The sequence below is a fragment of the Hyla sarda genome, chromosome 1 (assembly GCF_029499605.1).
Source record: "Hyla sarda isolate aHylSar1 chromosome 1, aHylSar1.hap1, whole genome shotgun sequence".
Classification (NCBI taxonomy): Eukaryota; Metazoa; Chordata; class Amphibia; order Anura; family Hylidae; genus Hyla; species Hyla sarda.
The window spans coordinates 410248676-410265900 of NC_079189.1; the positions used below are offsets into that span (position 1 = coordinate 410248676).

At 41.1% G+C, this 17225-nt stretch overlaps 1 protein-coding gene across 2 annotated transcripts in view; it reads left to right on the forward strand.

The window, feature by feature from the left end:
• The window catches only part of ZMAT5 (zinc finger matrin-type 5), a 28918-nt gene extending 19077 nt beyond the window's left edge, over window positions 1-9841 (forward strand). The window contains exons 4-5 of one of the 2 annotated variants that reach the window (XM_056528695.1): window positions 3435-3537; window positions 9163-9829. In XM_056528695.1, coding sequence (XP_056384670.1) covers window positions 3435-3537; window positions 9163-9292 — 233 coding nt within the window. In that variant the 3' untranslated portion in view covers window positions 9293-9829. Of the gene's footprint in view, window positions 1-3434; window positions 3538-9162 lie in introns of both variants that reach the window. The other variant, XM_056528696.1, reaches the window with a different exon arrangement.
• The last annotated feature ends 7384 nt before the right edge of the window (window positions 9842-17225 follow it).

The window sequence follows — 17225 nt, forward strand, 5'->3', positions numbered from 1 at the left end:
TCCCTTTGGCGACTGGTCCGCTTTCGCTTTCACCTACAATCTTGCCCTCCTCCCCTCCTGCCCTTCCTCTGTAACCCTTTTTTTCCACCCGGTCTTGCTCATTCCTCATTCCGTTGGTGGACTTCACAGTCCCTGATTACTGCCCATCAATTCCATACTCGAGGGGTTCTGATGACAAAGGAAGTGTTTGCTCTACAATTTCGCCCCCCACCCTCAGAACTCTTCCGAATGCATCAGATCTTTTCATTCCTACACTCTAATTTCCCTGCACGCACCATACCACAGTTGACTAGGTTTGAACGTCATATGCAATATAGTCCTTCTAGACGAGGACTTCTAGCCATAATATATGGAATACTAAATTCTCCCCCACCCGACACTAAACTGTCGTTTATGACCCAATGGGAGGCTGACTTCCATATGGAACTGTCTCTGGAAGACTGGAGGGAATGTTGCGATACCTTGAGTAGAGGGAGCTGGCAAGTGTCCCTTACTGAGACGTCACTGAAAATATTACATAGGACGTATTATGTTCCCACGAGAATACATTCCATCTTCCCCTGTGCCTCTCCCTTATGTTTTAGGGGCTGCGCAGATAGGGGAACCATGCTTCATATGTGGTGGACCTGTCCTCTCGTCAGAACATTCTGGACATCTGTTCTTTCTATTCTTCGTTCTGTTCTCTCTTTTCGCTGTCCCCTCCAACCTGCTTTTTGCCTCCTTAGCAGACGGCCGCGCAGGATGCCCAACAGCCAATTTAGACTAGCGCAATTCATACTGCTGGCTGCGCGGATCCATATAGCAACATGCTGGAAAAGCCCAGTCCTGTCTATTGATAGAGTAATTGATAGAGTTAATAATATTCTGATCTTTGAAAAAATTAACGCGGTTCGCGCCGACATAATGGCCTCCTACGAGAGAGTCTGGTCTCCTTGGATATCATCCTCCTATTGCCCGGAGATTCGCCATACTTTGTCTCTAACGTAATCACTGACAACACCCGTTCTGTATTATTACCTGCTGTCTGTTTTCATCCACACATGTCTGACCCATGGACTTGTTTATCCCCCTATTCCCTTTTATTCATTTGATTTTACCTTTTTGTTGATTCGGGCTGCGTCCCGATACTTTTGCTTTACTTTGGTATTGCTACCTTTATGCCTATTACAATAAAATTGGTTGTTTGATACTAAAATGACTGATATCATTACAAAGTAGAATTGGTGGCACAAAAAATAAGCCATAATACAGATTTTTAGGTGCAAAATTTAAAGAGTTATGATTTTTTAAAGGTAAGGAGGAAAAAACTGAAACGCCTGGTCCTAAAGGGGTTAATCGTATCAACCTAGAATAAAGATAATGTCCCCCCATTTACTGAGGCTTTTCCAAGAAGGTTTTGGGTTTTTGAGTCGCACACAATGTGCGACACTACTGCACCATTATATGACATCATGCACCAAAAAACCTGAAAGACCCTAACAAGCCATTTTAACCCTTTCAAAGGGGTACTCCATTGAAAAACAAATTAACTTGTGCCAAATAGTTATAAAAATTTGTAAATTGCTTCTATTTAAAAATCTTAATCCTTCCAGCTGCTGTAAACTACAGAGTAAGTTGTATAGTTCTTTTCAGTCTGACCACAGTGCTCTCTGCTGACACCTCTGTATGTGTCAGGAACTGTCCGGAGCAGGAGAGGTTTGCTATTGGGATTTGCTTGTACTCTTGACAGTTGTTGACATGGACAGAGATGTCAGCAGAGAGCATTGTGGTCAGACGGAAAAGAACTATACAACTTCCTCTGGAGCATACAGCAGCTTATAAGTACTGGAAGGCTTAAGATTTTTAAATAGAAGTATTTTACAAAACTGTATAACTTTTTGGCAACAGTTGATTTAAAAAAAATAAAGTAAAATTCCCACCGGAGTACCCCTTTAAAGACGCCGACTGTTTTTACCTTAATGACCAAGCCCACTTTTTAAAATATGGCACCTGTCTCTTTAAAGTTGTCCAGTGCTAAGAAATGTATCCCCTATCTGACTGCTGGGACCCCCCTGTGTTCTCCCATACAGGGCCCTGGCTTTGCCCCTGCTCTCCTCTGTTAGGGCGTGTTTTGTACCCAGCAGGACAACTAGTACAAACACCCCCCTCTACATTCATCTCTATGAGAGAGGCAGAGACACAGGAATGATTGGAGGGGTTCTGTTTGTACCAGCTGACCTGTTGTGTGCGAAACGTCACACACAGCAGCTTAGCCAGGGCCTCGATGGGGCCCCGTACGGGAGGTCATGGGGATGCCAGCGGTTGGACCCCCCGCGATCAGACATTTATTCCCTATCCTGCAGATAGGGGATACATTTCTTAGCAGTGAATCTTCTTTAAGTTGAAATAACTTTGAAATTCTTTTATTGAGCAAAGAGCTGCTGAGATTTTTTTTTTCATGATATATTGTACTTTATATTAGTGGGAAAATCTTTGTTGAAACATGCAAAAAAAAATTTGTGAAAAATTAGAAAATGTAATTTTTTTTCATGGCGTTCAGTAAAAATTATGTTACCTTTATTCTGTGGGTCGGTACGATTATGGTGTTACCCAATTTCGATAGCTTTGTAGGTTCTTTTTCCTTTTCAAAATCTCCTTTTTTTTCCCCCCTTTTTTGTGTTGCCATGTTCAGATAACTTTTTTATTTTGTTTTGTCCGCATTGTGTGAGGGCTTATTTTTTGTGGGATGAGCTGTACTTTTTTTTTTTTTTTTCTCATTTTTAAGTTTTTATTTTCAAAATAAAAGTGGGAAGGAAATAGAAAAATAACATAAATGTCAAACAAAGACATGACATTAGTTTTTTATTACCTGGGTGAGTGCTTCATCTTTCTACTGTATTGGATCTGCTTATGATATCTTAACATGATGACCTTGAAACAGGTTTTGAATAGTCTTTGTATTGTTTTTATTTCATTCAAACTATTTGCCTTTTTTTTTGTAAAGTTAATAGCTTTAGTTGTAAATATTATGTTAATTCTACAAACTCTGCGTATAAATCAGAAAGAAAGGAGGCTGCAGTATTCATGATTTATTAGCCTCATGTTTTTTTAATTATTATGTACGGGGTAAAGAACACTTTCTTTCCATCAGATATTGTGCTTGGGGTGATAATTACATGTGTTTCTGAAAAATGGAGCAGCGGATAAAGATTTTACAGTTAAATATCAAAGGCGGCCTTTTGCTTATATATTTATTTCCGTGCTCTCAGTATACACCGCACGTAGTGTGATTGTTGGTGACCTATTCAGAAATGGAGACATTCTGTGACTCATACATTGTACAACTCGTGGTTTATCACAAGAGGGACATCCGCTGTCATCTCTGGATCATCAGTGAATGACATACAATAGTTTGAGAGTTATTTGGTGACATATTGGTTATTTCCCTCATATAGCAGAGAGAAGGCTGAGAGAAGAACTAAGTAAGCAGATCCCTCCTTGTAATGTAGAGTCTTGGTTGGAAGAGAGAGCAAAGAAAGAAAGCACACGTAATGACAGGTAAGTACAGCAGAGGGAGCTTGGCTTCATCCTTTGCATCCTTTTTCCTTCCATATAACCTTTTTGATTTTTGCTTTTAAGCATTGAATAGGCTCACCACTTGTAGTCCGTTTTGTATCTTTTGTTCCGAGCGTCCATACAGCATGACTAACATGTGGCTCACTTTGGTGCTTTTTGGTGCTATATGTTCCACTGCATCCATTTACAGCCTGATCATGTACAAGAAGGTGAACACTGGTCATGTCTGTGGACATCCATTAGGGCAGTGTTCTGTGGTGGAGACTTGGAGCAGATGATTGTTTTGTAGGGTTGTTCATGGAGTAGGATGTGGAATATCTAAAGTAAGGCATGATACACCCTTTCATGCTACACGCCTGTAATAAGGTACCACATCGATCTTTTGCTTCTCTCTAGTTTCATATGTATAGCTTTAATAACAAAGGTAAAGAAGGGGCAGATAAAATGTAGCAAGAATATGTAGTACCAATCCCTTATGATTGTAATTGTAAGGGTGAAAACACACAGGATCTTGATTGATCATTATGGTCAATAGACTTCATTTAACGGAGCATGCTGGCCTTACCTTCACAAGCAGCGCTTTCTATATTGGCTTTGCTCAAGATTCTGTTTCAGAGTTTTCCAGTCGGCATGGCCTGAGAATGTCAATTTAAGACTCCAGGAGTTTTCAGAGTTATGGTTGTTAAATGAAAAACAATTGAAGGGCAATTGGTTACAGTTTAAGTGGCGTGGTACAACTGAAAATACAGAAATAGAACACGACAGACTGACTTTATTCCTAGTCCTCTCTCTGCTGGATTTCTATCAGTCAGACTAAATGGAAGCAAATGCTCAGAAGAAAATGAGATGGTGTGATGACAGACTGATCATTCTAGGGTACCTTCAGTATGGCCCCTTTCACACTGCTGGTATGCTCCGGAAAATTTGGCAATCAAACTCCCTTTTTTAATTAACTTTTTGCATTTTGCCGGCCGTAATTTTGCCGGAACATACCGGCAAATAACGGGTCCCAATGGACCCCATTGTATTCAATAACAGCCGTTCTTTTTGGAGAGAAAAACCGGAGAAAAAGACTGTGCAAGCACTATTTTTTTTCTCCGGCTTTTCTCGATCCTAAAATAACGGACTTCACACTGCTGGAGACAGCTATGTTCACATTGCCCTGAGACAGCCGGCAGTGTGAACGTAGCCTTAGGAAACAATTTTCCTGCTTCTTGTACCTGCTCTAACAAGACTTTGGTAAGGAGGTACCATTCTACCCAGAAATCCACTCTCAGAAGTGCTCGTTGACTGACTGTTCTGTATCCCTTGGCCATTCTAAGATTGAAATATGTCCATGTTATTGTCACATATCTGTCTTCCCCTATCATTTGCTTTGACAGCAGCACTGTAAAGAGCAGTTGTGTGATTGATTCATTGAGTCACCAAGGCAGGTACTTGACACTCTGGATAAAGAGCTGCAGGCACTGAAATGCATATGTAATGTGTGGATATACATACAAATTCTGCTCCCGGTTTTCAATGGAAATCAATGCTTAGAATATAAACCTGCATATTTTGAAGTCACTGGGGAAGATTGCTATAGATTTAGCTAGGGATGTCCCGATACCATTTTTTTAAGAACGAGTACCGATACTTTAATTCTGGTACTCACCGATATACTTTTATATTAAAGGGAATCTGACAGCAGGGTGATGCGGTTTCTGGCGCTTCTTACCATGCTGATATATGGGTTCCTTGTTGTGTACAATGGAGGCGGCTGCTGTAGTATGAGCCAAGATTTCTCTCTTCTCCATTGGACAGAACAGGGAATTTGCATTGGTGGTAAGACCGATGTAGACATGATGAGCAGCGATAGAAACCGGGTCACCTGCACTATCTATCTATAAATTGAAGTTAGTGCAGGTGACTCTGCTGTAAGATTGTCTTTAATAGTAGGGAGTATCCCCTTTTAGGTAGTGTAGATAGTTGCAGACATTAGTAGCAGCCCCCCTGTAGACCGCAGCCCCCCCTTGTAGACAGGGCCCCCCTTGTAGACAGCACCCCCTCTTGTCCCCCTTGTAGACTGGCCCCCCACCCCTTGTAGACAGCGCCCCCTGTGTCCCACTTGTAGACAGTGGGCCCCCTCCTTGTAGACAGTGGGCCCCCTCCTTGTAGACAGTGGGCCCCCTCTTTGTAGACAGGGAGCAGTGTCCCCCTTGTAGGGAGCAGGCCAGCCCCTTATAGACAGCAGGCCAGCCCCCCCCCCCCTTATAGACAGCAGCTCCCCCTTGTAGACAGCAGCTCCCCCTTGTAGACAGCAGCCCTCCCCCCCTTGTAGACAGCAGCCCCCCCCCTTGTAGACAGCAGCCCCCCCCTTATGTAGACAGCCCCCCACCCCCCTTATGTAGACAGCAGCCCCCCCCTTATGTAGACAGCAGCCCCCCCCCTTATGTAGACAGCAGCCCCCCCCCCTTATGTAGACAGCAGCCCCCCCCCCCCTTATATAGACAGCAGCGCCCCCCCTTATATAGACAGCACTCACCTGCGGCCATCCTCGGGTGTTGCCGCTCTGCTGTCCCGTTCTCCCGATCGCATCATTGCGTCCTAAGGAGGAGCATGTGACATACACGTCACTCTGCTTCCTCCGTAGCGTTACGCTGGGCGCAGGGGAGGAGGAGTGACGTGTGTGTCACATGCTCCTCCATAGGACACAATGATTGTGACTGGTAGAACAGGACAGCGGAGAACGGGACAGCGCCGCACAGCACCAGGTATCGGGCATGGTATCGGGGACATTAAAAGAGTCCCCGATACCATGCAAATGCCGAGTATCGGCCCCGATACGATACTAGTATCGGTATCGGGACATTCCTAGATTTAGCTACTGCCATGTAGAAGGAACTATGAACATGTTAGCAAGTAGTGCAACTTACAGTTATGATTGTTCTCCTGTAGTCTATTTATTTTTTGGCCCAGCGTGAAATTCTGTGCTAGTTTCTCCATAAATAAGTGACATTTTAAAGTTTCTCCTCTAAAGTTCAGCTTACAGTGAAAAGAAATCTAGGTGAGGATTACAGGTTAAAGTGAACTTGTAACATCAAAAATGCAGTCCAGTCTGCAGATAGCATGGTATAAAGCAGGAGGAGCTGAGCAGACTTGAGGGGAAAGGATCCTTTGTCGTTTATTCATGGAAATCTCTGAACATTCTGAGCTAAGTAGTCAAGTGGCTTGTTCTACTTGGTGATTAAAGGGGTACTCCCCTGGAAAACATTTTTTTTTAAATCAACTGGTGCCAGAAAGTTAAGCAGATTTGTAAATTACTTCTATTTAAAAATATTAATCCTTCCAGTACTTATCAGCTGCTGTATACTACAGAGGAAGTTCTTTTTGAATTTCCTTTCTTTCTGACCACAGTGCTCTCTGTTGACACCTCTGTCCATTTTAGGAACTGTCCGGGGAAGGATAGATTTGCTATGGGGATTTGCTCCTACTCTGGACACTTTCTGAAATGGACAGAGGGGTCAGCAGAGAGCACTGTGGTCAGACAGAAAGGAAATTTAAAAAAGAAAAGAACTTCCTCTGGAACATACAGCAGCTGATAAGTACTGGAAGGGTTAAGACTTTTAAATAGAAGTAATTTACAAATCTGTTTAACTTCCTGGCACAAGTTGATTTAAAAAAAATGTTTTTTTCCAGTGGAGTACCCCTTAAGGACGCAGCCGTTCTTTGCAAATCTGACCTCTGTAATTTTATGCATTAATAACTCTGGGATGCTTGAACTTGTGAATTTGATTTCGAGAGAGTTTTTTCGTGACATATTCTACTTTATGTTAGTGGTAAATTTTTGTCGATACTTGCATCATTTCTTGGTGAAAAATTCCAAAATGTCATGAAAAATTTTTACATTTAGCATTTTGAAAATCTCTGCTTGTAAGGAAAATGGATATTCCAAATAAATTATATATTGATTCACAAGTACAATATAGGGATCGACCGATTATCAGTTTGGCCGATATTATCAGGCGATAATCACAATTTTGGACGTTATCGGTATCGGCAATTACCGCACCACAACATCTCCAACCGCCCACCACAGCAACTCCCAGCATGCAACTACAACTCCCAGCATGCACGGACAGCCAAAGGGCATGCTGGGAGTTGTAGTCATGCAACAGCTGGAGGTACACAGGCCTCAACTTCTACTGTTGCCTCTGGATCCTGCCTCCAAACCCGCTGCTGCTGCCTCTGGTCCTGCTGCCACAAAGGTGACACCCCCCTCCCCGACCGCCGTTCACCTGACGACACCGCCCAGCAGGAGTGCCACCTCTCTCCTGCTTGGCAAGGCTGGCTGGTTCTGTCTGAGACATCACCAATCAGCCTTATTTTCTGGGTGATTCAGTGATTTGCGGTGTTGATCGCCAACAGGGGGGGGGGGGGGGGGTCAGGACCCCCCTAAGCAATATGCCAGAGTGGCTGCTGTTAGATAAAAGCAGTCATCCTGGCCCGATCACCTCGTCCGGAGATGCAGTGATCACGGAATGCAGCACTATAAATGTACGGTAAGTGATACTTAGCAGCGCTGTACATTTACGAAGCTTGTCTTTAAGGGGTTAAAGGTGTTATCCGGGATAGAACTTATTTTTTTCTTTTACCATACTGCCCAGAATGCCGGCATTTAAAATACAAAACTGGGCTTACCTCGTGCAGATCCCCAAGTGCCTCTGGTATCCTGCTGCCATCCATTTCCTGGTTCTTGTGGTTGATCCGTCACACTACAGCTCAGCTAATCGCCAACTGCATCAATCTCCCGCCTTGCCCGGGGATAGGCTAAGTGCAGTGTGAAGTATTGCGCTCCAGCACCAGGAAGAATACCAGGGCTAAATACATCACACTGCTGCTCAGTTTTGTAGCAGAAACTTCTGCTGCGGAAATTCAGATTCATGTCCATTCTTTCTGCAGAGTCCGCTTGGAAAGGCATTGTTGTTAAGAAACTGCGCATTTCCAGTCAGACATTCTGCAAAAAATACGACCTTAACATAGCCTAACAAGCTTTACACTATAGGTTATCAGACCAATTAAATAGATGTACTATGAGCTTCTTCAGAAATATAAAGCATTACCAGTTTGCCTTTATAATGTGAATCTGATGCTATATAGGCTATTCCGCCTTCTTGAGTTGATGTTTTGTGTAGCAATAATTTAAATAATAGATTTTTTTTTTTTTACTTTAGATATATTGTACCATAATGCCCCAAAAAGAAAACTTTTTTTAGAATCAAAATATATTTACAGTTGTGCTGGACTGACATCCCAGCACTGTTCTTTATCTGTACATCCCCTGTGGGATGGGACAAAATAGCCTGTCGCCATCTTTGAATGGTTCCTAGCTGCTCTGAATAGACAAGGAGGTGGTAGGGCAGTGAACTGTTCATTTGTGTTATGGCAGAAAATGAAGTTGATGTAAGTACTTTAATATTACTGTACACTTGAATATGATACTGTATTTTCACTGTATGATTATACCATGTAGAATGCAAATAATTTTAAGCTGTACGATGCTTTTTTAGTCTGTAAATCTTGTGATACTAGATTTAGATTTCACAATTTACTCCTTTCTTTTCACAGTGCCTCTGCATCAGAGTGTCCTGTCTATCATTTACCACCAGGATGGCCTCCACTATGTGATCTACCCCCATCACTCCACCCCCCCACACCTGCAGAGGTGGGTCACCCAGGAGACCTTGAATGGGGCTAATTCAGAGGATCCTTAAGATTTGGATGATCAGCAGATGATTAATGCCAAAGCATATTTTCTGGTGAAGATGGAGTTCACTGTAACTGTGATGCAACATACTTGAAGAGCAGATGTACGGCAATTGATCAGATGCAAGAAAAATGTATTCCTGGGTCATGAATATCATCAGATTGTGGATAATCTGCTGCAATACAAATTCATGAGCCACTTCTACCTGAACATCACTTCAGCTGAAGCTGACTTCTACTAACTGAGGCTGCTAAAGCGATGTGTGAGCAGGGTTCGGGATCACTAAAAAATCTAACTATTTTCTTGTTTAGTGTTTGTTATTTTTTACCTTTATCTAACATATATTGGCCTGGACAAAGATGCAACTTTGGGAGGGCTGGTTTTGTTATTCTAATGGTCAATTCAATTAAAACAATACCCATATTGAAATAGTTTTCTATTATTGTACAACTGAAAAACTTTTTGGCCAAAATGCTTTGTGATCTATAGTTTTTCATTGGTACTATTTTTGTTTTGAAGGACTGTTTTAATTTATTTTTTTTTTTCTGATAAATTTTATTAAAGGGGTATTCCAGGCAAAAACTTTTTTTTTATATATCAACTGGCTCCGGAAAGTTAAACAGATTTGTAAATTACTTCTATTAAAAAATCTTAATCCTTCCAATAGTTATTAGCTTCTGAAGTTTTCTGTCTAACTGCTAAATGATGATGTCACGTCCCGGGAGCTGTGCATGATGGGAGAATATCCCTTGCATGATGGGAGAATATCCCCATAGGAGCTGGACAGCTCCCGGGACGTGAGTCATCAGAAAGCAGTTAGACAGAAAACAGCAACTCAACTTCAGAAGCTAATAACTATTGGAAGGATTAAGATTTTTTAAATAGAAGTAATTTACAAATCTGTTTAACTTTCCGGAGCCAGTTGATATATAAAAAAAAGTTTTTGCCTGGAATACCCCTTTAAAATTTCTTATTTATTTCACACTTTTTAAGTCACCATAGGACACTATTTTATGCATTCATTGGATTGCATTCACTGTACAATGCTATGGTTTTCCACAGCATTATACAATAAGATCAGCACTTAACTGATACAGCCTGTCTCTGTATCGTAGGAGCGACAATCCGGTTAACCTTCTATAAAGTGAGTGTATCTCTGTGTGTATAAACCCGGGGACTTACCACTTGTATGCAGCCTTTTATCTTGCCTCTGTTATGTTTTGCTCCCTTGATTGTGCCCCCCCTGTTGATATGGTTACTTTAGTGGCGCTAACGCACGTGACTCCCGCCGGCCTTGTGATCACGGCGTCGGACATAATCAACCGGCACCTTCTCATGCATTTATACTGAGCTAATATTGGCCTTTATATAGGCAGACAGCTGTGGAAGGCAGACATGCCGAAACACGTCCTGTATTCCTATCTGTGATATGTATCAAGAAATGTACAAATTGAAGCATCAGTGGTGAGTGCTGGGTATCATTCTTCTCCCCGCTTTTTATATACAGTAAAAAATGGCTGCTAATGCCAGGCATTGGCAATCATGCCAATGCCCGCCATTAACCCTTTAGATCCCACATGATCACGGGATCTAAAAGTCAAAATTACTGGTGGGTGTGGGAGGGCTAATGGGCATCTTTGCGCGGTCCTGATCATCTGAGATGATGGTTGGAGGGTCCCTACCTGCCTCTTTGCTGTCCGTTCTTTTCTTATCTTATTATGTGCAGGCTAGACAGTGCCACCCAATAAGAAAAAACTGAGTTACTTGTAGACAATAATGTAACAAATCTTTTTTGAGCAAATCACTGTAAAAAGAGGAATTCATACATCATAAAAAGCAACATCACTGAAGACCCACACTATAATATCATGCAGAGAAATGCTGAACGTAAACTACTACATATATGCATCCATATACTGCCGCAAAAATGATAGCTGATAGTACAGCACAGCTGGTACAAGTGCTAAGTGCCTATACAAAGTGTCATGTACAGAATGTAAACAAAAAAAAGCAGCAAATGTTGAAAAGTATACAAACTCTAAGATAACAAAGTGAAAATAATTGCAGAGTTTGGAATGGCACAACTTCAACATGCGTCTCCGCGCCCTAAGCTTCACCCTGGTGTGGCCTCATCCCAGACATCCTGTCCATTTATCTCCCCCATGATCCATTCAAATTGCATATAACCCAAAGAAATGATACATACCCACTCACCAATGCCTAAGTGTATAACATGGCACATGAATACTAAATCACACAGCACCCTGGTAGTACACAACACCAACATGTGACATTGCGAGCAATTGGTGTCCCGATGGGAGGCGGTATCTGGTAGACAACACATACGCACTAACAACAAAGGCTGTGTCTGTGAAATTCCCAGACAGTGCGAAAGAGATGGAATGTAAGCGCCATGTAGTGACACCATGTTGTATTGTAATGCCCTTTGCCACCTACCACTGAGTACAGTACAAGAACAAAAACGGACAAAAGATAAATTATCCAGTCACAGTAAATGTCCCTCTGTTCTGCTCACTCTGAAATCAACTGCTCAGGAACGGGTGTGTCAGAGGCAAGCGCTAAGCTTGCCCTCACTCACCATGTATTTACTTCCTCCCTGAGTCTGCTGTACTGGGTCTCTTCATACAGGCTGCTTTGTAACCTCCTCCTCTCTGTTTTTCTGATGCAGTCTGATAGGACAGGAGTAAGCACAGAGGAGTGCTTGGCCTGCCCTGTCCCTGCCTGTGCTTCAGCTGGGACAACCATAATGCTGCAGCCAGACAGGATTATGTTCTGGATGGTATTGGGATGTCTACCCCTAATAGCCATGATTTCTTTAAAAAGAAAAAAAAACATTTTATGGAATAGAAAGCTTAATTTTTTTTTTTTTTTTTTTTTTTTTTTATTCTGATCTATTGTGCACATCTAAGGCTAATTACAGATTAGAAAGAAGGGGAAATATCATTATAAAAATTTTATATTTATTAAATATATATATGTGTGTGTGTGTGTAAATAACACATTACATATGTAAAGAAAAATATATACATATATTGCGTAAATAAATCATACATAAATAAATATACACCCTATACTGCAGCATAAGTGTGCAAGTAAGAGCAAGAATGTGAGAATTTGTGATGTGTGATAAGGAAAGGTGCAAATGCATGGTGTAATGAATATAGTCTTGGGATTAAAACATTTTTGGGAAATATGTTTTCGGAGACAGGGTAATGAACAGACTGCCAGTCTCCCTTACTTCTCTGAATAACCCTTTTGATGTGTGTCTCCTTCATTCTGTCATCCATATGCATACTGTTGTCACTCTCATGTTAATTGTTGTATATACATGTTGTGGTAATTCAGTTACCCTTCATCTGTCTACCTTGTGGTAGGTACAGTGGGGATCAAAAGTTTGGGCCACCTAGGTAAAAATTTGTATTAATGTGCAATAAAGAAGCCAAGGAAAGATGGAAAAATCTCCAAAAGGCATCAAATTACAGATTACACATTCTTATAATATGTCAACAAAAGTTTGATTTTATTTCCATCATTTACACTTTCAAAATAACAGAAAACAAAAAAAATGGCATCTGCAAAAGTTTGGGCACCCTGCAGAATTTATAGCATGCCCTGCCCCCTTTGCAAAGCTGAGACCTGCCAGTGTCATGGATTGTTCTCAATCATCATCTGGGAAGACCAGGTGATGTCAATCTCAAAGGTTTTAAATGCCCAGACTCATCTGACCTTGCCCCAACAATCAGCACCATGGGTTCTTCTAAGCAGTTGTCTAGAAATCTGAAACTGAAAATAGTTGATGCTCACAAAGCTGGAGAAGGCTATAAGAAGATAGCAAAACGTTTTCAGATGTCAATAACCTCTGTTCGGAATGTAATTAAAGGGGTACTCCGTTGAAAACCTTTTTTTCTTTTAAATCAACTGGTGGCAGAAAGTTAAACATATTTGTAAATTACTTCTATTAAAAAATCTTAATCTTTCCAGTACTTATTAGCTGCTGAATGCTACAGAGGAAATTCCTTTCTTTTTGGAACACTGATGACATCACGAGCACAGTGCTCTCTGCTGACATCTCTGTCCATTTTGGCAACCATGCATAGCAGATGTATGCTAAGTGCAGCATGGTGGCTCAGTGGTTAGCACTGCTGCCTTGCAGTGCTGGGGACTTGGGTGCAAATCCCACTAAGGACAACAATAAATAAAGCGTTATTATTATTATAATAAGATCAGCAGAGAGAACTGTGGTCGTGATGTCATCAGAGAGCATTCCAAAAAGAAAAGAATTTCCTCTGTAGTATTCAGCAGCTAATAAGTACAGGAAGGATTAAGATTTTTAATAGAAGTAATTAACAAATATGTTTAACTTTCTGCCACCAGTTGATTTAAAAGAAAAAAAGGTTTTCACCGGTGTACCCCTTTAAGAACTGGCAGTCATCAGGAACAGTGGAAGTTAAAGCAAGATCTGGAAGACCAAGAAAAATATCAGACAGAACAGCTCGCAGGATTGTGAGAAAAACTATTCAAAACCCACATTTGACTGCACAATCCCTCCAGAAAGATCTGGCAGATACTGTTTGAGTTGTGGTACACTATTCAACTATAAAGAGATACTTGTACAAATATGGTCTTCATGGAATGGTCATCAGAAGAAAACCTCTTCTACATCCTCACCACAAAAATCAGCGTTTGAACTTTGCAAATGAACATATAGAAAAGCCTGATGCATTTTGGAAACAAGTTCTGTGGACCGATGAGGTTAAAATTAAACTTTTTGGCCGGAATGAGCAAAGGTACGTTTGGAGAAGAAGGGGGACAGAATTTAATGAAAATAACCTATGTCCAACTGTTAAACATGGGGGTGGATCAATCATGCTTTGGGGTTGTATTGCAGCCAGTGGCACCGGGAACATCTCACGAGTAGAAGGAAAAATTAATTCAATAAAAATTTCAGCAAATTTTGGATGCTAACTTGATGCCATCTGTGAAAAAGCTGACGTTAAAGAGAGGATGGCTTCTACAAATGGATAATGATCCTAAACACACCTCAAAATCCACGGGGGGATTACATCAAGAGGCGTAAACTGCAGGTTTTGCCATGGCCTTCACAATCTCCTGACCTCAACATAATTGAAAATCAATGGATAGACCTTAAAAGAGCAATGCGTGACAGACTGCCCAGAAATCTCAAAGAACTGAAAGACTTTTATAAGGAAGAATGGGCAAAGATACCTCACACAAGAATTGAAAGACTCTTGGCTGGCTTCAAAAAGCCTTTACAAGCTGTGATACTTGCCGAAGGGGGCCAAACAAGATATTAACTCTGCAGGGTGCCCAAACTTTTGCAGACACCATTTTTTTGTTTTCTGTTATTTTGAAAATGTAAATGATGGAAATAAAATCTAACTTTTGTAGAAATATTATAATAATGTCTAATCTATAATTTGATGCCTTTTTGGAGATGTTTTCATCTTTCCTTGGCTTCTTTATGCACATTAATACAAATTTTTACCTGGGGTGCACAAACTTTTGATCCCCACTGTAGTTTACATACCCTGATTATCTCATCCCACCCAATGCATTTCCTATGTATAGTAAAATATGTTTTCCAGGGTTCTCCTTAGGAGCTATAGTTAGATATCCCCCAGAATCATGATTTTCAAATATTAGGCTGTTGTACCAATAGATTAAGCTTTATGTACCCTTACCTTTGTGTTTATCATAACCCCTTCATGTGTCCTGTCAGAATGTGTTATGATGTCATCATATCAATGATTGTACGACTATCTGTGTAATATCCTTTTGTGTACGATGGGAGTTATGATTTATGGACTATCGTCATCTGTGATTGAAAGGAGGTTGGGACATTTAGAAGGAGGATGATGTGCCCTCCCTGTGGGCTGATCTAAGAAGAAGGTGGAAACCCCTCCTAACCCAACCCCCTGCTGCACTCATAAAAGTTGGTGGTCCACCACCATCTAATTGTAAAAAATTTGGGGCCCATTCTGAATTGCCCCAGGACATATTAGAACTTAACGTAATTAAGTAAAGTATTCTGATTTTATTACTTTTTATTTTGTACAACTGTTGTTGAACATTCTGTATGTCTATTTCTTTAAAGGGGTACTCCCGTGGAAAACTTTTTTTTTTTTTTTTTATCAACTGGTGCCAGAAAGTTAAACAGATTTGTTAATTACTTCTATTAAACAATCTTAATCCTTCCAATACATTTTATGGGCTGTATACTACAGAGGAAATGCTTTTCTTTTTGGATTTCTCTGATGTCACGACCACAGTGCTCTCTGCTGACCTCTGCTGTGCATTTTAGGAACTGTCCAGAGCAGCATATGTTTGCTATGGGGATTTTCTCCTGCTCTGGACAGTTCCAAAAATGGACAGCAGATGTCAGCAGAGAGCACTGTGGTCATGACATCAGAGAAATCCAAAAAGAAAAGCATTTCCTATGTAGTATATAGCCCCTAAAAAGTACTGGAAGGATTAAGATTTTTTAATAGAATTAATTTACAAATCTGTTTAACTTTCTGACACCAGTTGATTAAAAAAAAAAAGTTTTCCACGGGAGTACCCCTTTAACTCGTGCTGTACCCTTTATGTACATTAAAGCCATAACTTTAATGCATAGCCTTGTCTGCTCTACGACCCTATAGCCTTATATAGTTGTATAAGTGTGGCTCATGCCATTACCATAGTTTTGGTGTCATAATGCGCAGTGTGTAAGAATCTGTGTATGAACGGAGGCATTCTATCGACCTACTGATTGATGGTGGCAGCATTTCTGTGTGTGGGGGTGTGGACTGGTGTTGAGGTGGCCGTAACTCATTTTTAGGACCTTTTGTGATAGGTGTGTGTGAAAGTGGGCATGGAAGTAGAGTACCCCTTTACGGTCACAGCCGAGCATAAGGGAGCAGAGCGTGCTCAAGGGAGCCAAGAGTGAGTGTGCCAAGGTGGCAGCGTAGTGTTAGAATATTAGAGAAAATATTCTGTTTGTATTGTGTTTTTTAGGCCGCGCACTCTTTTCCGAGAGGCGTGGACGTGTCCTTACGCCCAGTATAGTGGGCTTTACGTGACTCGGGTTAATAAAAAGTGCATAAGGACTGGAAAAGAACTCAATGCCAGATGTGTACAAGAAGATGCATATCAAAAGTTAATGGGAAATGTATAAAATATATAGGCTGGGGCAGATCAACAAGGAAGGACATTTGGGGGGGATTTCCTTTGCATACACTGATACCTGTTTTGGTTGTGCATTGTCTCCTGCTCTTGAAGGAGTTTAGCAAATGACAAATTGCCCTCATTTCTTCTGGTAAATATATTCTTAGTTTCCACACTGTGGTGCCTTTTTTTTTTTAAATCGATGCATGTGCAAAGAAGTGGAGATCCGTTATTGCTGCAAATTTTGTCAAACGGAGTGGAAGGATATAAAGTTCAATGCACAGTTGTCATGAATTAGGGGGGTTAGTGGGAAGTGAACCCTAAAGCTGTCCCTAAAAAAACACCCTCCCGCCCTAAACTACAGATCAACAACTTGGAGCCAGTCTCTTCCTTGTGCTAAAGTGCATGGGCATTGAAATCAACAAAACAAACAGAACTGTACAAAGTTGGGGTAACAAGTCAAGAACATAACGGGAACACAATAACCAACAAACAGATATATCATACTAACGTACAGTTCAGAAACCGGAATTAAGATTAAGGCAGATATAATAATATGAACAAGACTAGATATGGGGATAAGTATACAGCAGACAAAACCAGGGGATGAACAGGTTAACTGAATATCCGAACACTAAAAGGGTCAGGAAATCAAGAGCACTGTTTACACTGGACTCCAAACAAGGAACACACTAGACACCCCACTCCAATCATGGAGGGACAACAATACTGAAGC